Source organism: Lepidothrix coronata, unplaced genomic scaffold, assembly GCF_001604755.1.
Source record: "Lepidothrix coronata isolate B3197 unplaced genomic scaffold, Lepidothrix_coronata-1.0 Scaffold100, whole genome shotgun sequence".
Taxonomy (NCBI): domain Eukaryota; kingdom Metazoa; phylum Chordata; class Aves; order Passeriformes; family Pipridae; genus Lepidothrix; species Lepidothrix coronata.
This window is the reverse complement of record NW_016690280.1, coordinates 103,822-125,188: the sequence shown is the minus strand read 5'-3', so window position 1 is coordinate 125,188 and position 21,367 is coordinate 103,822. Positions and strand designations below refer to the sequence as shown.

Below are 21,367 nucleotides of genomic sequence, written 5' to 3'. Positions count from 1 at the left end.
GCCCAGTAATGAACTCTAGCACTGACTGAGGAGGAGGATTCTCCCAACAGTATTCCTTGGTGAGCTGTTAAAATACAGCAATTTCCGGGACTCCGGTATGCTTAACCATACACATTCCCACCCTACACCAAGCATACTCCCCACAGACACACACTGTTCAGCCTTGTTTGTATAGTCAACTAAGTAATCCTCGGCATCTCAATTGAAATTTCGAGGAAGAGCATCTGGCAACACTGAATTTACCCTGGAAACTACAAGTAACAGCATCTGGCAACACTGAATTTACCCTGGAAACTACAAGTAACAGCCTTCATCCTTCTGGTTTGATAACGTAAGCATCAGTATCGGCAAGTCAAGTTTTGGTTTGCATCTGGTTCTGGGAGACACTGGGAGCCGTGGGACTCTAAAACGCTTTTAACCCTTAACTCCGCTGTTTGCAGCATTTAACAGCTGCTGCCTCGACCTCCCTGGAGGAGGCCACTGCATGGAAAATGGCTTCTTCTGCCTGTTACTCCTCTGCCTTCCCGAGTGCCCGTGATCTCAAGTCAGCGATTTCCCCCTGTAATTCTCCTCTGCCACCGTCCCTGCCGGGGGCTGCGGGTGTCCCCCCGGCCCGGGCACCGCGTACCCCGCAGCGGCGGATGCTCGGGGCGCTGCGGCCTCTCCCTGCGCCGCTCGGCTCCTCCCTCCGAGCACCCGGGGCGGGGCTGCGCTTGCTGCAGGAACCTGCCCTGGAAGAGCCTCCTCCCGCCGCCGCCGCCGCTCCCGAGCCGCGCCCGGCGCCGCCGCCGCCATGGTCTCCTGGATCATCTCCCGCCTCGTGGTGTGAGTGCGGGCGGGGGGCGAGCACGGCCCTGCCCCGCCGGGGCCCCCCGCGGGACCGGGGGTGGGTGGGGGGCGGCGGGGGCGGCTGCGGCGGGGAGGGCGCTGAGCCCCGCCCGGCCCGGCCCCGGCCCCGCGCCCGGAGCGGCTCGTCCCGGCTCGTCCCGGCTCGTCCCGGCTCGTCCCGGGGCAGCGCCGGCCCGGGGGGGCGGGCGGGGCGGGGCGCTGAGCGGTCCGTTCTGCCCGCAGGCTCATCTTCGGCACCCTCTACCCCGCGTACTCGTCCTACAAGGCCGTGAAGACGAAAAACGTGAAGGAATATGTGAGTACGGGCTCGCCGTGCCGGCGCAGCGCCCGCCCCGTCCCCCGCGGCCGCCCCGCAAAGCCCCCCCGGCTGACCCCGCTGGGCTCGGCTCAGCCCCGGCCCCGCTCGGCTCAGCCCCGGCCCCGCTCGGCTCAGCCCCGGCCGGCTCCGGAGAAGCTGCCGAGGAAAGGGCGCTCACTAAAATGGGAGGTTCCAAACCATAAACCTGGGCTGCTTTTTCTCAGGAGATGCTGAGTGAGGAAGGGAAAGCGGGGCAAACGCTGCAGTCTGGAAGCATATGAAAGTCCAGGACAAGTTCCTTCTTGTAACTTTATCCTTACTCTGTGTCCTTTACAGCTTTTTCAGTGCTACTTTAGTTTTCTTCCAAAGGGCTGAGTAATCTTGCTTGGTTTGTGGCTTCCTGTCAACTTTGGTTGTGATCAGTGTTTTCTGTTGGTCAAGATTTCATCCTCTTTCCCTCCTGGAATCGTTTCCCCCTCTCTGTCTACACCATCGTTACAATTACCATATTTTAAACACCAAGAGTTTTCTTGTGATGTGGTGTGTCATCCTCTTACAGAAGGGGTGTTCTAAGGTGATCAGCAGAGACAAGAGCTATTTGTCTTATGGGTGGGATGAATTTCCGTTCATCTAGACCAAGGAATAACGTGAAGAAGAAGTACCATGAGTGATTAGGATAGAATTTGTCAGTATTGCTTTGTGGTACAGTCCGAGGCTTCATCCAGCAGTCTCTGTTTGCTCCTTAGGGAATGACATATCAGCAATAAATATTGCAGGATATAGCCCTGTTTTGGCTCACGCTGCTCCAGCCCTCTGGAACTGACCAGACCTTTCCTGGGCATTGGCTTAAAATTCAGCCCAGAGGTTTTTAAGTAGATATGGATTAAGCTGAGAATCTCACTCACAGTGGGCACCTTTACAAACTACAGCCTCTGGCTCAGGTGTTTGGCTTTGGATTTTGTTTTAATACTGGTCTCAGCAAAGAAGTTGAAATGTGAATGTTCTGGAGGCATTGATAACTGATAAATTGTATTTAGAGTATTAGAGACACAGTATTAGAGATACAGTCAGTAATATGATGAGCCTTACTAAACTTTGAAGTTTATTAGTAGCAGCATTAGAAAGAGGAAACAAAGAAATTCAATGAATAATCACGTGATCCTATGACTTCATAGTTACCTTTGAGGTTACATATTAAGTACTATCCTATTACTATTGTCTTCTCTGGCATTCCTCACTTCCTTCCAGTTGCCAGTGACCTTCATTTGTTGTGTGAAATGTGTATTTTTTACCCAGAATTTTATTCTGGCTCACAGGTGTCTGTAACAGAATGATTGCATTCCAGTTACAGAATCTGAACTTGAAGACAGACTCAGATTTCAGAGTTTTAAATCATTTTATTAAGAACTTGATGGGGAAAAAGACCTCAAACCCTCATTTTTTTAAAAGCAACTGGCATTCTTTACAGTAAAACCCTGCTTATTTTCTGTGAGTAGGTGCTGTTGAGGTACATAAGTGCTTTAATTCTTTGCAGAATGTAAATGTTGTCTTGATCTGATTTTCTTTTGGTGTTACCTAAGCAGCTCCAAGACTGCCTGAATCTGATAGTGAAAAATCATAGCATCACAGAATGGTTTGGGTTGAAGGGACCTTAAAGCTCATCTATTCCAAACCCCTACATCAGAAATAGGCATTTAGATGTTGTTGCCATCTGCCTTATTCACTTACCTTTGAAGGGTTTCTTCCTTCTGAACATAAGTGGAAAGATGGGGGAAAAGCATTTATGTTAAGTGTGGGAAAAGGGGCCGCTGTCTGTTCAAACTGTTCTTCATGTGAAAAGTCAGCAGACAACTTGAATGCTGTGCAGCCCATTTTCAAAGCCAGCTGTTCCCATGTACAGCTGCTTGCTCATAGTGCTTGAGAATCAAAGTTTGGTTTGGTGGTGGAGAAAGGTCTCACAGGGGTGTCTGTGCTGCAGTGGGGTATTGAAGCTTGAGTTGGCACAGACCAAGCTACCACCAGCAGTCCTTCAGTGCAAACTTAGTGTTCTCCACCACCATGGTATGAATTTATGCTAAGTCCCTGAGCAGTTGTGGCAAACTGCTTCTTGTAGCTCAGAGTTTTTTCTTTTTTCAGCTTTGGTCAAATGTACATTGGAGTTGTGCTTTTGCATTTGCTGAATTTATTTAGGTTCTTGGTGCAGGTGGGGGAGACAGTGTATGTGCAGTTAGCTGAAGTTAGTGACCATCAGCTTGAGCAGCAAAGACCTGACTCTTTTTAGTGGCTTAAAAAAAAATAGCCTGGTTTAAGCTTCAGTTTTGGAAGGTCTTTGTCATAAGAAAAAATTCATGTTTCTTCCCCTGTGCTTTTTGCTCTTCTAGTTTCTGGTCATCTGCACTTCAGGGACTTCTAGAACTAGAAGTTGGATCCTTCTAGTTTATTTAAGGGCTGTATTTCTTTTTGTCTTTGGCTGTAGAGTATAGGGTGAGCAGGAGGAGACAGAAGGCAAGATACACACATGCAGTTTATTTAAACAGTACAAAGCAATGTTTTCTGTTCTCAGTGCATCATCTAATACTCCAGAGCATTCTGTTAGCAGAGTGAAAAAGTCTAATGAGCACTGAGCTTATGGTTTCATCTGGCTGCCTACAGTGACCCCTCCTGAGTGACATCAGCTAATTTATGTAACCACAGGAGTTTTCACTAAGAAAAAGCAGATGCTGTAAGTTCACTGCTTTATATTTAATCAAATTTAGAGACAAAATATCAACTGGAGATCAATCAGGATCCTTTTTTGAATTCTTTAATCACCTCATACCTAATCTCTTGGATAGAAAAGTGTCTCCTGCACAGTTTGTCATCTTATTATTCACAACCTTTTCCAGATCTTTCATGAAGATGAGCACCACAGATCTCAGCACTGGTTCCTGTGGGATTCCACTGGTAACTTTCCTCATTGTGAAAAGTGGCCATTTATTTTTATCCTTTGTTTCCTCTCTTTTAACCAACTGTTAATCCTCAAGAGTCCCTTCCTTTTTATCCTTGGCAATTTCGTTTCTATAAGTGTTTATTTAGACCTGTTAGAAACTATTTAGAAACTCCATACACCCTGCCTGTAAGGAAAGCACTACAGCAAGAGTTTATGGAAATGTAAGAATTCTGCTACAATTGTGAATTTATTTAAAAAAACCCCAAACATATTCCTTATTTTGTTACATATATATATATTATATCTGCTAATTGCTTTTATTATTATTAATATTGCCTTCATTTTGCCTAATGCTGATGTAAGGTTTACTGGTATGTGGCTTCTCTGAAATCTCTCACCCTTTGGGATCCCTTTTTTCAAACTTTGGTTTATCCTTATTCACACACTTTTTCAAACAAGAGCTGATTTATGTTGCTGTGCTGAAGAATTAACCATTCATTTTGTAGAGTTGCTTTAGATCAACTGAATGACACCTGGTCCTGTCCAAACTGATGATACAAGGGGGAAAAAAAGGCAGGAGAGAGCCATACAGTACAAGTTTTGTTACTTTGTGTTGTGGAAAAAAAAAATCACCATAAAGTGGAAACAGTTTGAATTACTAACCACTATCTTCTAACCCATCCACTATGTTAGAGGGGCTGGAGGCAGATTGATTTTACTTTTCTGAGAAAGTTCTGGGGGGTCTTTCAAGAACAAATCATGGAATTTTCCAACACATGCAAGTTTGGGGGAATACCTGCTTTTATATCATTTGCTGTAACAAAGATTGTCAACATGTCATTATTACATGACATGAAATTACTGTTCATGTAATTTTAATATGTGGATTAATGTGTGGATTTGATATGAGGAATTTCCCTGATTCGGTTTGGTTCTTCTTTCCCATTCTTGATGACATTAAGAGTGTTAAATTGCTTTTAGTAAAGGTGTCCTTTGCATTTATCCACTACTCACATTTATTTCTAATTCTCAACAGCAGAGAAAACTGACAATTTCTCTTACGAGAAAGCAGTTTCTATAATTCAGCTGATTCTTCCTTAGGAATAATTGGCCTGTAACAGAGAAACCTGTTACTAGAACAGGTGTTTGTTAGGGGGAAATTATTTTATGCTTTGAAAGAAACACTGCTCCAGATAAGGGTGTGAGGAAAGAGGGAGACAGACAATAGGCATATGCAGATGTGCCATAATAGCACAAAGAACTTTTTATATATAGATACTCAAAACCTTAAATAAGATGAGGTTGATGGGGCATGTTCTTTGCTCTTTTACCTTTCTCAGTGAGCCTTTATCTACAAAGAAAGAATTGCTTGTATAATTTCTGGGAGTAGTGATTAAGGCAAAGAATTAATAATGGGTTAGAGCAAAATAATATATTTGTTGGTTTGTCGGTTTTCTTCTTTTTCCCAAGGAAAAACCTTTACATCAGGAAAATATAGGGCTCCAGTGAAACTCTAAACTTTTACATATGGGTGTGTATATATATATTTATTACAATATTCATGATATATAAAAGTGTAACTTCTTAAAGTGAACTGATGAGTCTTTCCAGCTCATCTGGGACCTTAACACTGTTGCATCATAATGTTGTTCATCAGTGTATCTATGCATTTATCTTTTTAAAGCACATTAATCCTACATGTTTTCCCAGACTATAATGTACCATTTAGTATATGACCCTCTCCATTACTGATTGTATATCCTCCTTCTTATTGAACTCATCTCAGTGTGTGGAGTTGATGAGTCATTTATGCTGAGAAGACATGTCACTTTTTTCCTGGGTCTGATGGATGTCTACTGAGTGACTGCTCTTTTGCAGGTGAAGTGGATGATGTACTGGATCGTGTTTGCCTTTTTCACCACTGCAGAAACACTCACAGACATTGTTCTCTCTTGGTGAGTTCCTTGTTGGGATCTTTTTCTGTTGTTGTGGTGGTGGTTTGGTTTGGTTTTGTTTTGTTTTGTTGGGTTTTTTTAAGGAGAGAGAAGTGGTAGGATGCTATGAATTAACTGTCTCTCCTTTAGGAGTTTTCAATCCCTATGAAGAGTCAGCAGATTTGTAGTTATTGTGGGTAGTAGCTGCTGCCTTAGCTGTTTCATCTCCTGTCCTTGCAAAGTTAGGGTAAATGCACCGTATCTGTAAGAGGATCTTTATCCATTCATAACATGAAAGATTTTTGAGAAGCTGTTAATGTGAACTGGTAAAGTTTGAAAAATGGTGGTCTGAAAGACACTCCAAAATAAAAAGATGGTAGAAGGAAGGGACCTATTTTGCTTTGACAGCCTGTTGTGTGGAGGAGCAGATCACATGCACGAGTGGATTGCATGAAGCAGGTTCCTGCTCCTTTCAGTGCTCTGTGTCGTGCTTGGCAATATGGAGGCCTCCAAAAATGACAAATAATTGTCACAGAGCTTCAGCTGAACCTTTGGAACAGGATGCCTTCAGTTTCTTCATTGCTTCAGTGTTTGGGCTTTGCATAGATACCTGAAACAATATTAGTCAAGAGTTTCATCTTTTAAACAATCATGCAATGGCTACTCCTGCCTTACAGAAGTGCTCAGCGGTTTTGCTTCTTCCTGTGTAAACTCTGAAAAGCAGACAAAGATCTAAAAAGTACAAGAGCTTTATCTTGTTCACATACTTAAAATGAACCTCTGAAAACAGAAGTTTCTTATACTAGTAGAGTCAGTAGAGGGTTTGCATTCACTTGTTTCAATCTCTGCTGTTGTATCTTCCCAGAGAGTTTTCTGGGTAAGGGTTAGAGATAAAAGACTTACATCCTGCCTGCTCTTTTTCATTTACTCTGTCTCTTGTGTCTTATCTGAGGAATACCTACAGGAAGTTTCAGAAGCAGCTATCAGCCTTAGCAGGAACATGACATTATTAAGATATGTAGTTGAAAATTTTGGAAAATGAGAAGGGAAGCTAATGTAATATTAACATCCACTGGATATTCTCTGAACAAACTTCAGAATGATGAGAGTAGCTATCAGATTGTAATTTGGTGTGTTTGCAGGGCTGAGAGATGCCCTGTTTATGGAGTTTTCATGGCTATGGATGAAAGACTAAATGAGACTCGAAGAAGGTATGTCCTAGGATTCTAAAGAGGGTTCTGCTTTTCTGACCTGATTAATCAATTCTCTTGTTTCTGAGCCTTTATCTTGCCTGCACTCTTTCTGCCTATGCTGCTCTCTACCAGTTATCTCCATCTGTCTCTGTGCTGATCTTGATTCCAGTTCTCCATCTTTCTCTCTCTCCTTCTTTTTTTTTTTCTTTCCTCTTTCTCTCAGGTTTCCCTTTTATTTCGAGCTGAAAATCGCATTTGTGATTTGGCTGCTCTCCCCTTACACCAAGGGCTCCAGTGTCCTCTACAGGAAGTTTGTGCACCCAACGCTCTCCAATAAGGAGAAGGTACTTGCTTGTTGTTAGAAGATACTGACCTGTCTGGGAGCTGACTGACCTCTGATTCAGTTAGGCCACAATAAGAACTGAAATGTGTGAATCATGCTTGTGCTGACACTAGTGGATGTAGAGTGGTTCTGTCTCTGACAACGATGTCATACTGCAGCTTACTGGAGATTGTAATGTAGCCAGTAGTTTGCCTAAAGCTTAGCAAGCATGTTTGGCTAACCCAGTGTCATGAGCTCTTACAGTCACTGTCAGTAGTTAAGCTTTTTGAATCGTGATAGGAGCAGCATGTTCTGTAGCCCATCTGTTTTTTCATTGTCAGTGTAAGCGACTGCTTTGTTTCGGTTGTGATAATTTGGAAGTAAGTTATGTAATTAAAAGTTGCATTTACAAGCTTTCTGTAAGTAGCAGAGAAACTCCTGTTATGTGATCCATAACAGCTGATGGTGGTAGCCTGGGAAAAATGTCCAGCTGAGCTTTGCATTTTTAAGGGTGTTGATGGGGAGACTTTGATCACGTTTATAACGAGGAGCTGAATGCCATGTTCCACATTGCCTTCCTAGGAGATTGATGAATACATTACTCAGGCTTGTGACAAGAGCTATGAAACCATGATGCGAGTTGGCAAGAGAGGGTTAAACCTTGCTGCCAATGCAGCAGTTACTGCAGCTGCAAAGGTAATCCAACACCTTCTGTAAAATTCTGGGATTCCTGAATGGTCTAGTGTTGTGTGCTGTGTTAGGGGTACTCCTACTTGTTTGGCACCAGTCTACTTTTCCTTTCCTCCAGTTTGCCTTGCAGTTAATCCCATCTTTTGACTTAGAAAAAGAGGAGGGGGAGTGGAGTGGGTTTTGCTTTAACCACTTCATTGTTGGGCTTGGGAGCATACTTTTCTTTTCCCTTCTCGTTTTTTTTTCAGAGTGCCCTAGTGGGGAATAGGGCACCTTTCCTCCTCTTCTGAATGAGTGATCCCACGTGACATGATCTTGGTGAAGAGCCCTTCACCCTAATTTTCGTGTCCCCTTAGGGCCAGGGAGTTTTGTCTGAGAAGCTTCGAAGTTTCAGCATGCAGGACCTCACTCTGATCCGGGATGAGGACACCGTGCACATGCGAAGCCGCGATCCACAGCTGCATTCCTCTGGTGGGAGTCTGCTGGAAACCATCGAGGACTCAGGTACAGAGCCCTGCTGGGCATTGTATGGTGAGCCAGGAGGGGTTCCCTGCACTTGCCATGCCTTGGCTCTCAGAAGGAGTACAGGATTGCTGCTGTCTGGGAGAAGATGCATTGCCTCCCATAGAGCCTGCCCTTTACCGTGCATCTCTGCACTTTTGGATTATCCTTTGAGATTGTTGGCATTTCCCTTCCATGTGGTCCTTCAGGATGGGTCATTTTAGGCTTTGCTAAAACTTTCTCTCTTGTTCCTTAGCTTCCTGTTACTCCTCAGGAGAGGAGAGCAGTGTGGCACATAGGTCTAATGGAACCCCATCAGAGCCTAGAACAGACCCATCAGATGAAGATGCAGGAGACAAACTTCCTAAACGTACCCAGAGTCTCAAAGCTCCTAAAAAGGTGACAAAAACTGAGGTGAGCTGGTGTATAGATTATTTCCAGCACAGACATTGATTTGTGAGCTTTGTTGGAGGACTCTAGCTTGATAGGCTCAGCACATTTAAAAGCTGTATATATAAATTTTGTTGGACTGTCTTTGCTAGTTGAATCAGAGGACTCGTCTGCTTGCCATACTGTCTTTAGCTTTTGCATTTTTAGCATGCCTGGAAGCCTCTGTCATAAGCCAGGACCCAGCTTCTCTTTTATTTGGGTTTTGTGTTGAAGGGTGGAGCATTAAATATTTTTAACATGTCTTGTTGACTGTATCCTCACTCCTGTCTGTTACAGTCTGATGGTGTAATGGTACTGTGGCATTTATCTGTGGGGCAGCCACTTAACCTTACCCTAAAACGCAGCAGTTCTGTGCCCTCCTAGGCCTCCCTCAACTTCACAGGAGGAAATCACACCACTCCCCACCTGCCCCACTCCTCCTCTCCCCCCAGTTGTCCCCAAGAGTCATTTAAACTTAGCAATTTTTTTATCCAGCTGTCAGTGTGTTTTATAGAATATGCTTTTTGAGGTGCTGCTTTCCAGGCTTTGACTCAAACATTCCTTATGGTTTGGTTTGTATGTGATGAAAATGGCTCTCCCTTTTTGTGAAGTAGCTTGATTCAACTTGGTCTACTAATTTTATTATTTTTATCTAAGATAAAGAGTGCTGTATAACTGGCTCACATTGTTGAGCTATTCAGGCTAAATATTAAATAATTTGGAGGAAGGTAATTGCTTAGAGCATCGTTTTAGGTCGTGCTGTTAACCTGATTTTGCAGTGTACAGGACACCTCTGCATGTGCTTAAGTACTCTTTGTGACAGAATCACAGAATAATTGAGGTTGGAGGGGATCTCTGAATTCGTCTGGTCCAACCCCACTGCTCAAGCAAGGACCAGGTCCAGTTGGCTTTTGATTGTCTCCCAGGATGGACATCTTTGTCTAAAGATGCATTTTAAATTACCCGGATCTTTTTCAAGTTCCTATGGCTTATTTCTGAAGTGACCCCTCTGCTTTTTTCTCTAGCATATTAGACAGGAGCAGGGAAACAAGAGAATCAAAACTGGATTCCGAGCTTCCTAGTGAGGAATTTTTAAAGTGAAACTGTGAAAAGCCAAAACAAACTCTTTTATGCTGTTTATTGTGAATACAGAAATACTGATAAAGCCCTTTGTAGGCATATTGGTTTTTATGCTCAGACTGTTGGATCTCTGGTTCAGATGTAGGATTTGTAGGAGGCCTTTGACTGAGACCTCTGAGTTGCCTGCCAGGGCTGAATGCATCATAGATGAAAAAATGTGCTCTTCTAGCCAATATCCAGAATGACAGACACAGGAGTAAAGGATGCAGGGTAGCTCAAGCTGTTTCTACAGCTTTCAGAGAACTGCACTGGTGATGGAAGTCAAGAAGCAGAAAAGTTGCAGCAGTGAAGTGTTACATGAATGTTACCAGTTAGAAATATTGCTGTGTCTGACCTTCTGTTGAGACAACTTCGATTTTATTACTGTAGCTGTCCTGTTTTAGAATGTCTTCTCCTGTTTGCTGTTTGATGGATGTGTTGAGTGATTTGTTTAATAAATAACCAAGGAAAAAAAAAGAACGTTTAAATAGCCTTTTGAGACAACAGAAGACATGAACAGGGTCATCTTGTTGTAGTTGTTTTGTTCTATTTCCACTCCTCATTCTTTCACCTTTCTGTCAGACATTTAGATGTTAAGGTAAACTAGTCTAAGATGCCTCTTTTTCTTTCTCCCCAGCTTCCAGTAAGGAGTGTAAAAGCCCGGCCCAAGAAGAAAGCTGCTGGCTCTCTTGCCTCTGGCGAGTCATCCTAAGGCGACCTCCCCCTCCCCAGCACCTGTCTCTGTCCCGGGATTTTCGCTTTTGAGGGGAAACTCTCCAAAGGAAGGGAGCTGAGATTCTTGTACATAACAGATACTGCTTTGTAGAGCTCATTCCAAGGCAAGGGGGAGGCTGGGATTCAGAAAATGGAGTAGAGGATACACATCCTCAGGAATTTTCTCCTTTTCATCCCTCTGTTGGAGGGAATGCTGATATGTCTGTACATAGCCAGTTGCTTTGGAATTCCCACTGTATAACCCTAGTTGAGAATCTTTGCTGCAAGAACTGACTAGGGTTTGAGACATCCATTGCACAGAAACTGGAAAAATACTAGACACTGGAGTTCCACAGGGGTGGGTGGCTCCCAAAAATGTCTTATCTTGCTCTGGGTATCCTTCTGCAGCTGTGTGTTGTTAAGAAGTGCCCACCATGAGTCATATTCCGTAAGAGTGGACCGTACCTGACATGTCCATCCCCTCTGAGAAGGTGACTGAAATGATGTATGCTGGGTGCTTTTGAACATAAAGGACTAGCTCATGGGAGGAAAATGCTAGATTCCCATTACTCGTCCTGGAAGATGAAGAGATTGGGTTTTATTTTATTTTTTTCTGGGAGGTGAAGGGAGATAATTGAAAAACTGAGTAATGAAGAAAATGTGCTGTTACCATGCACATTGTATGATGGAGTAGATACAGGTATCTCTGAGAGTTAACTGTTGAGAAGGAAAGTTTGGCATCTGTAAGATTTTGGCTCTTTTTGAAGCTGCTTGAATTTTATTTCAGGTTCTGGTGCCCACTTTGATTCCTGTGGGAGCATCAGAATGAGGCGAGTCCCGTGCAGTTCCATGGCAAGGGTACTTGCTTTGCCATTTAGGGGTTGAACTCCATGTCATCCTGATTTTGTTACTGCAGACAAATTCTTCTACCAGATGACTGGGGAAAGTCTGTGGGCATACTTGAGAATTTCAGAAGCCCTTACCTCTCAGCTGTAGGAGATTCGATCCTCAGGGCACGAGAACTGATAAACAGTTGATGTATGAATTTTGCTAACTCCAGGATTTCATGTATGGGGGATAAAAAGCAGGGAGTAGGGCACAATGCTGTGATTAATCAGTCCTCTTGCTTGATCCTACTGCAGCCCTTGCACACATTTTCTGTCAGACCATGTGCCATGTTTATCAGTGTCCTGAGACTTGAGCAATATATAACACTTGGGACAGAAGACTACACTGAATGTAGAATATGTGTTGTGGGAGTGAAATTGCAGCGCTGCAGAGAAAAATGACATCATGCCAAGCCATACTAATCTCTTGAACATTGTTGAGGGGAGATCCCCTGCACACTTGCCAACTGAGTCAGTCAGAATTTATGAGATGAGTAAGGTTCCTGTTGCTGAGATCTGTACTTACAGATGTGGTTGTCTGAATGCAAACTTGATGGTCTTAATTTTTACTCAAACTAGTTATCAAAGGAGCCTGGCTCTTACTTCCCTACTGAAGACCATTCCCAGCTCTAGCTGCAGGTGTTTGTCTGCCCACATCTTTTGCTGTCCAATTTCTGAAATTACAGTGAATTCACAGAGCCCAGTATTTTGCTGTTGACAAGGTATAGAAGCACTTCTGCAACTAAAGTTCCACAAGTATTTCTGTCCTAGAGGATAGCCCTTCAAAAGTTTATAAAGTTGAAGATCAGGACTGAATTCTTTCTTGTTTCCCATTGTCTTGGTGGCAAATTGTTTGCTGTTGAATTAATCAGTTATTTTAGGAAACCAACGAAGTTGGTTTTACTTTTATTTATAGCTTTTAAAAGTTGAAATTTTGACAGACCATGTCAGAAACTTGTATCTTGTCAGAAATATTTGTCCCAAGTTATCCACAAGGCCTTATCCAGAAGCCAATAGAAAATCCTAGATTTGGCTTTGAGTTTTGAGTTTCACAAAAAAAAAAAAAAAAGAAAACAATTATTTTGTTCTTTTTAGTTTATAAGCAAACTTTGTGTTCCTGTCTCACTAGCACATGCAAGTGCATGTCCTTGAAGCAGGAATACTTTCTGTTTCCACAGGAAATTCCTCTCTCCAGACAAGGGATAAAAATCTTCCATTATTATGGGGAAGATTCAGTTGTGAGGAAATGCTGTCCTAGACTTTACTATACTGAGCAAGAGAGAACCATTATTCTCTATATACCAAGTATCTCTATGACCATGTTTCTTGATTTATTTTTTTTTTCTTTAGCTAAAATTTTCCATAGCAAATTATTTATGTAAGTCCTTGTGAGGGACTTCATTTGGAAGCCAAGTCCCCCCTTATGTTGATCTTCATGCCCTTTCCTTGTGCCTGTGTTGTGACAGTCTGTGATTACTAGGTTTCCATAGGGTGACTTTTCCAGAATGTTCTCCAGAATCAGTTCATTTATGGTGGCTCTTCTGCTTTGAAGCACAGGAAGAATTTTCTGAAGATCGTTTTGGCATTTGGATTTATTTTTGTCTTCCTGAGCTGGGTCCTGTGCTAAGTAGCTTTTACTTAGCGTTGGTGCTTGATGTCATTAGCTCGTGGGTAAGTATGGGTCAGTTTTACTCTGGCTTTTGTTTATACAGGGGATTTAAATGACTTTTGGTTGCAGGAGTGAGCCTGGAGTAGAGTCAGGGACTGTTATCTAGTGTGTGATACGAAGCTGATGATGCCAAGCAGCAGAACTTACCCAGAGCAAGAACAATGTCTTAGCATGGATACTATTTTCTTCTAGTACAAATGTGACTGCTAGACTGTGCTTTGCTTGATCAAAGCCTCTGCAGATCTACCACCACCCACGTGACCTCTTAGTGAGTTTCTAGATATAGTCCTGCATTGGATGGCACTGTCTTGCATAGAAATTCTCTTGTTAATGAGAACGCTGAATGTGCTGCTTTGATAAAATGCTTTTATCAGCTGCTGTTCAGTGTTTTCAGCAGGAAATGCTGGAATGTAGTTTCTCTTCAGTATCATCTGTGGGCTTCATTGTGCAATTAAGCAAATGGTTAAATCTTCACCTAGCAGTAGAACCTGTTGTGTTCACTAAGTGTTTATAACCTTTTCCTAATATGCCTGGGCACAGAGAGAAATGCAGTAAGAGAAAATGATACCTGAAGGGAGGGGGTGGGGAGGGGGTGGTGTGTGTGTGTCAAACTTTGTGTGCCTAAAATTACCCTAAAATACCTGCACCATGAGATACAAAGTTGAAGCCATGACTGCCTTTTGAAAAGAAATGTTTTTACCTTCATGCTTTATAGTATTACAAGTCAGTGTTCTGATGTTGGTAAAGAAAATAGTGAAATGTGGTTTCTCATGTAAGAAACTTAATGATTTGTTGCATAAAAGGGAAAAATGTTTTCTTGCTTGGCAGTACCCTCCATGGTGGGTAAGAGATATGAAAATGTAGGGGAGACTACTGTCAGGTTTTAAACCTTTACACTTCAGCTAAACATCTTTATTACTTACTGTACTTTCTTGAGTTTCTGATTCTCCAGCTTCAGGTCTCCGAGACTGATTTCTTTTAGACGAGATTAACTTCCTTGGTAGGTAGAGGGTGTATAGAGAGAGGGATGCTGGTGTTCTTAAAATTGCAAAGTTTGTTCTGGGGAAGCTTCACCTTCCCTCATCTTAGTGAATTGAGTTCCATTCATTGTGTTTTTGCAGTGCTGGGCTTTCCTTTATATATCCCTCTTGGAAGTACGACTCCCTCACAATATACAGCCTTGAAAAGTAAAATTTCTAGAGAGCCACAACTTTTCCAGAAATTGTTATTTATTGTTATTCTGTGCCATCTTAATCAGCAGGAAACACAGTGCCTTAGGAGGAAAGTAAGATAACTGTGGAGAACTCTGCTGGTTCTCTGACCTGCAGGTAGCATTGCATTAAGGAGGCTCACAAATTAGCTGTGAAGTGTCACTGTATGCTTGGGAGCAGCTGTTGGATTGAGCTGAGTTTTCCTATCTGTCTTCCAAAGTTGCATATAATGCTGGAAAGTGAGGCTTATTCCCTAAGGGAGAAATGCAGGGGGAAAAAAATTGTATTCTTATCCTTCGTTCTAATTGGGACACTGTGTTGTCACGTTACTGCTTGCTGGAGAGAGGCCAAATCACATCTCTGTGGAACTGCTCTGTACCATAGCTTTTCTTGCTTTACCCACTAAGAATTTGTAGTGTGCCACCTGGCTGAGGCATCTCGTGGTGCTGCTTTCTGAGTTTTGTCCTGCAAAGTGAGATATGTGAAAAATCAGCCGAGTATTCTGAAGCTGCATGAGCTCATAGAATCAGAGAGCTGTCAGAGCTGGAGGGGACCTCTGGAGGTCATCTGGTGCAACCTCCCTACTTAGTCAAAGCCACCTAGAGCCAGTTGCCCAGGAGTTCCTGTGTGCTGACTGTGGTCTGGATCCTACTGAATTTAATGTTTAAGAGCTGACACGTGCAGAAATGCATATGCTGTGTGGGAATGTGCTTTAGTGTTACTGAAGAGAAAGGTTTCCTGGTCACCTTTCATCTGGAATTTGGTGCTACTGCAAGGCACTGTAAACATAACTCAGTGTTATGTTCCTTGTAGGTATTGTTAAAAAGCCTGGAGAGACCTTCAGAGGTGTGAACAGTTGGTTTCAGCAGTAAGTGGAGACAAGGTCCTGAGAGAATTGGAGTGGAAAATGGGCTGTGTGCAGTACAGCTGTCCCGTAAATACTGCTGACTTTCTGAGCCCCAAGCAACTCTTAAACTTTGCATTCTACAGATTAGAGCCTGGTTTCTCTCAGAACACCTCTCTCTCTCTGTGTTGTACCTTTCTGAACTGGGCTTGAGCCTCATGGATTGAGATTCCTGAGCCTTTCATCACTTCAGAACAATAAAGCTTGACTTTTACCTCAGCAGGCAGCTGATCTGCAGGGAGGACCGGATGAGTATCAAGTATCTCTCATCACTTTGTAATAGATGTGTTATGCTGGAGAAGCACCAGCAGGGAGCTCCAGAGGATACATTCATCTGGGAAATTATACCCTTCCCCTGCCAAAGCCTACATTTTTGGGTGAACCAAATGCTGGACTTTGCTATGCTCATACACACAGCTGTATGTAGAACCCCAAAATTCAGTGCATGAATTTCTAGTGCTCTATTTATGATGACAACTGGAACGAAAATAATATGAAGTGAAAAGAAACAGTGAGGGTTTTTTCTGCAACTTTGCAGGTAAATTTAGGTCACTGCTGTTTGTATGCCTAAATTCTTTGCCTAAACCCCTTGCAAGAAAACTGTTACTTTCTTGCTCTGTTTCTGAGCTCCAACTATTCTGTGAACCCGTTGTATTTTTTTAGTTTACTTATTAAGCAAAGGACTGCTTCCACTTTGCTGACTGTGGAGACATGGAATATACTGTATTAGAGCTGAAATTTAGCCTTTTTCCATTATTTAATCCTGTGACCTAGATTCATACATGTACAAGAAGGCCTAGAGCTGGATTCCCAGGTGGAATCACAATGATTGCCAGTAGCAGAGTTTGATGTAGTTCCCTTTTCTTGCAGTGGATTCTGGCTGAAATGTGCTCAGTGCAGACCCTTTGGACAAGAGCATTCTGGCTGCGTATTTAGACAAATAATGTTAGAAGTAACATTTGTGGGAATGCTGCAGAAATCAGTGAACACCAAAGGAGCAAAAGCTGAAGTCTTCTGTGATATATAACTGTACCTATCTTTGCATTTCCACTGCTGCCATAAATTTTTTAGTGACTTACACAGATAGGGAATTCAGTCGTGTTCTTTGCAGCAGGTTTGGGAGGAACGTCGGTCTGCATGGCAAGCATATAAAATTTTGTATCACACGTTTTTATCACAAGTAATGCTTAGTAACTTACCAAACAGAAAGGAAGTTGAAAATTTTTGGTGACTAAAAAATGTAGAGACATTATCCCGATCGTCAGAGCTGATATCGAATACAAACCTCCTGTGTTCGTGCTGCTGCCTCATCTGGGAAAGCACTGAGTTGAGGGACTAATCACCTTCGACTCCCCTGTTAGATCATTTCTCAAACGTTGTGAATGTCATGTAGAGATAAATGAATTTTTTATTTTGACGTTGAATTCACGTCTAAATTCAGGTATGGGGAGCTACGTATGGGCCAGTGTTGGCTGAATGACAGCCTGGTAAGACAGTGGAGGGGCCGGGGCAGATGTAGCCAGGTAAAGATGACTCAAGGATGTTCCTGGAAGTGCAGAAATTAGAGGGTTGTTTTGACTCAGCGTTTTCATGTCGGAGCTCCTGTTAGCACAGTGCTGATCCAGAGGCACAAGGAGGGTTGTGAGTTTCTTTTTGTCCACTAGAGGGTATAAGCATAGCATAAAATCACTGAAAATGGGAGAGCAGAGACTTATCTGATAACAGTTCAGTTATGACAGGTCGAACAGCAATATTTCCCGTGTCTGAGAGGGAAGGTCCTCCTTGGGGTTGGGGGGAAAACAAACCGGGGCTCTGAAAGAGATGATACTGCAGTTAACCTCTGACTAAAAAGGCTATTTAAGCTCTCTGGGCTTTCTAATTGAGCCCTTATCCAGTGAGTCTTTCTGAGACAATAGTGTTACAGAATAACTGTCCTCAAATTCTTTTGTTGTACGTTCAAACCATTTTCTAGCTGCAGGAAGCAGCTCTGTAAATGGCAATGTTTGTGATTTATTCCCCCCCCTTTTGCAATTAACCAGTTGCTGTGTGTTGCCCTAATTTATACTCTGAATTTTAGTAGTATTTCCTGCTAAAGATGGACGAGTAGTTTCTTTCAGTTGGATTTATTTTCTGTGAAAATAGAAGCAATTTTAAGCTAGAAATACAGATGCATCTAATGTCACTATGGCAATTTGTGGCCATGACAACGGTGTGTTAGCATTCTGAAAAACAGACAGGTTTGTTGGGGTTTTTGGTTGATGGGGGTTTGTTTGGTTTCTTTTTGGGGGGTTGTTTGTTTGTTTTGTCTGGGGGTTTTATGGTTTGTTTGTTTTGGGGATTGTGTGTTTTTGTTGGGTTTTTTTTGTTTGTTTTGTGGGGTTTTTTTTGTTTTGCAGTTGACAACCTAATTAACCATGCAAGCATTTCAGGAAGAGAACCTGACTTTTTTTATTTGTTAACTGTACAAGATCATGTGGGTCCAAGGCATTTTGACATTATCTTACATAGAAAAGTTGATGAAGTATGGGCTGAATGAGCAGACAGTGTGCTGGAGAAAAAAACTTGGCTGAATGGGCAGGCCCAGGGGGGCAGATCAGTCCCTGGAAGTCTGACTGGGGACCAGCAGCACATCCCAGGCCTGTTTGCTTCATTTATGACCTGGAGGATGGGGCAGAGTGTGCCCCCAGGTGATGCAAAACTGGGAGGAGTGGCTGATGAGCCAGAAGTTTGTGCAGGAAGCAGCAGGAGGTGTATGGGTTACCTTAAGTTTGCTCTCAAAATATGTGGAACATAATGAGACAGTGTGAGATTCTTCCCAGTGCTGAGAAAGAGGAGATCTTGTGTTTGCAACATCATAGATGGAGACTTGCAGACTGAAGAAGGATCCAGGATGTATCAGGAGGTTACTGCAGGAAAGAGAAATAGAATTTGGAATAGGGCTGGGGATTCTTCAGTGTCAGACTTCAGAGGGAGCGAGTACGAAATCAATATTTTTCTATTTTTCCATCATATAATTGGAGTTAGATAAACCAACACTGTGCTTTCAGGCAGGTGCTAAATTTCAGCTACAAGTTGAGGAATTGCCCTGACATGCCCCATTTCAAAAGCGTGTATTGCATTATACGAAACACTTAGAAATTATTAAAAAAATTATAAGAAATTAATTATTGAGGGAGATAGGAATGAGCTCTCATGACTAAGCCTTGTATTTAGTGAGTGGCTGTCTCTGCCAGCACAGAGCTCTAATGTAAAGGCTCTCTACTACCAACACACAATGTCTGTTTGATAAGGAAATGTGCGGATATAAGTTTAGCCAAAGCCAAACCACAGAATTTTCCAAGCTTTCTCTTTTTCCAAGTCTCCATTGGGGAATCTAGGAACTGAATAGAAATTACAACATTGCTGCTATCACTTGCTTATGTTGGAGCAATGACTATATCGAATTAAATAGAATCTAAACTGCATTTAATAGCTTCACTTTTGTAAAAGCCAGCTGTTGTGCCCATTCTGTATTTACCACAGGAACACCTGGTGCATGGAGCCATTGTAGCACTCAAAGTCTATTAACCCTGAAAAGGGAAAGCAGAGAAGAGGCCAGCCCAGAGTGGGTTGTTCAGCCAGTCCAGGCTCCTGTCTCTGGTACCGCTCATCCATTTGATGGCCAGTGGGCAGCCTGGAATTAAACACACGCTGCAAACCCACCTCCTCAGGCACTGTCACCTCCTTACCCCTGCACTGAGCCATGGTGGTGCTAAATGCCTGGGTTAGGGGAGTTTTCCTGGGAGAGGGAGTCATTTAAGTTCTATCACTGTTTTTTTTGTAGATTCCTTAAAAGTTTGGTCACTTGCTGCTATGACTTAAATGTAGAAAACCTAAATCTCATGTTGTGCTTGCTTTGACACCCAGACTCTTCCTAGGTATCTTTTTACATTCTCTTTTGTGAAGAACATTAAAGAAACTCATGTATTTCTCTCTTTGATATCTTGCTCTTTTACCCTCGTTTATTTTCTCCTGTTTTGAAGGACCTGTTGTTTATCTTCCATTTCTACCCAGCGTGTGATACACAAGGTTTTATCAGTGCAGATGTGCTTTCATTCCACAAGGTGGCAGCTAATCCTTATTTCCCTTCTCGATTATTTTGACATTTCTGCTGGAAGCAGCTTTTCTGGCCAAGTTCCCTTCTGAGGCATAAGGGTCATAAACCTGTAAATACAGCCCTTCTGTTGGGGTTAAAGAGTATTTGGAAAAGCTTATTACACTGTGTCTATTCGGGCTGTATCAGCTTGCTGAAGATTGCTGACAAGACAAAAAAGGCATCATCTAAGGACTAAATTTTGAATATTACTTCTTGCTATTGTTTCATGTGGGTCTTTCTGGTAAGTGGTGCTCCAAGCATAGCTGAACACAAGTATATGGTGGCACCTCTAAACAAAACGTTGCTGTGATAAGGTCTAGTCATTGATGTGGGTGGGGGAGAGAGGTTCTGGAGGTTATTTATTCACTTTTTATTTCCAGTTTATTTTGACAGATAAACGTCTTGGATAATTTGAATTGAGATCTCCATGTGTCATTAGAATAGGTCTACAGGTTTATGAGTTGCAGGTATGGTTTTTTGTTCTTTGCAATTGAGTTTACGTAGTTTTCTCCCACCTCATGCCCGTTTCTTACTACTGATGCCTGTGAATATTTTTCTTTTAAAAACTGCTGTTTTGTTATCTTCTCAAACTGTGCTTCTAAATTGTTTCAGTTTACCTTCATGTCTTATGTGTTTAGTCTTCTGCCTTTCCCCCTCTCCATTGTTGAATGAATAAAGATATGAAAATTAATACAGAGTCCTGCTATTTCTGCTGTGTAAAAATAAGGCAAGTTGGGAGAATCTGGTGTGTCCTGGTTTTGTTTCTTCACTTAAATGTTGCTTCTCAATTAGGTTGGGTGCACTTGCCAGCTGTTGACTGAGGACTTGGATTCATATCACGAGTGTACTTTTTAGGTGGCCTTTTTGCTCCTGCAGAGTTAAATATTGTTACTGTTAAGCATCGAGGAGACCTGAATTGTAACTGCAGATAACTTCTGGGGAGGACAGAGGGTGGAAAGCATTTGTATGTGCAAAGTTAGAGCATGGTGAAGGATTACAGGAGCAATTAATGAGCTGCACTGGATTTGGACTTGGAGTTTTCCTGTTTATTAGAACCATTGGCAGCTCCTGAAGCTGAGCCTCTTCCCCTCCTGGGCCAGCAGGCTGCAGTGGAAATGACCACTGAATTTGTGAGTTGTTAAGTAATAGGTTAGAGATGACTGGCAAACTGCTTAGTCTGTTGGCACAGCGATGGAGATAATCCTTTTCAATCCCAGAGATTTAGCTGGTGAGGAATATTCATGCTGATTGATGATGTTGCCTCACTAGAGCTGTTGTTACTTAATAATGTGGATAACCCTGAGGCTTTGGAACCGTTCTTTGCATCCAGTGGGAGATCTGTTCAATTCTCATCAGCCTCATTTCCCATGGAATGAGAGTACAAGTGCCTGTCCTGACCTGGTGTGCTTTTTTTTTACCAATTGGGGGGGGTATGATTTGTGTTCTTCCTTACCATAAGAATAGTTTCTAAATCATAAGTGTCATCTGGCTACAGAGGACAGGGATCAAAATGAAAACAAGAGCACAGAGCAATGAATATCTTGAATATTCTGTGATTACCAGTAAAACACTTTAATTTTAGA

The 21,367-nt window shown here is 42.5% G+C and overlaps 1 protein-coding gene across 2 annotated transcripts; it reads left to right on the top strand.

Moving 5' to 3' along the window:
• The first annotated feature begins 760 nt into the window (after window positions 1–760).
• Window positions 761–20,475, top strand: REEP2 (receptor accessory protein 2). 2 transcript variants are annotated; one of them, XR_001876155.1, is made up of 9 exons: window positions 761–825; window positions 1,072–1,144; window positions 5,955–6,031; window positions 7,427–7,547; window positions 8,108–8,221; window positions 8,572–8,719; window positions 8,973–9,130; window positions 10,902–12,829; window positions 12,862–20,475. XR_001876155.1 is itself a non-coding variant. In XM_017822990.1 (8 exons), exons 1-8 carry the CDS (start codon window positions 794–796, stop codon window positions 10,974–10,976), a joined length of 798 nt encoding a protein of 265 aa, XP_017678479.1. In that variant the 5' UTR covers window positions 761–793; the 3' UTR covers window positions 10,977–20,475. The 2 variants fall into 2 exon arrangements, 1 of the variants encoding a protein (XP_017678479.1); XM_017822990.1 differs by having other exon boundaries at window positions 10,902–20,475.
• The last annotated feature ends 892 nt before the right edge of the window (window positions 20,476–21,367 follow it).

Bases quoted from the DNA above. Each gene is read 5' to 3' on its own strand.
- REEP2 (XM_017822990.1), top strand. From the start codon at position 794: ATGGTCTCCTGGATCATCTCCCGCCTCGTGGT. The intron at 1,145-5,954 runs GTGAGTACGGGC...GCTCTTTTGCAG, and splicing joins CGAAAAACGTGAAGGAATAT to GTGAAGTGGATGATGTACTG. The intron at 7,548-8,107 runs GTACTTGCTTGT...TTGCCTTCCTAG, and splicing joins CGCTCTCCAATAAGGAGAAG to GAGATTGATGAATACATTAC.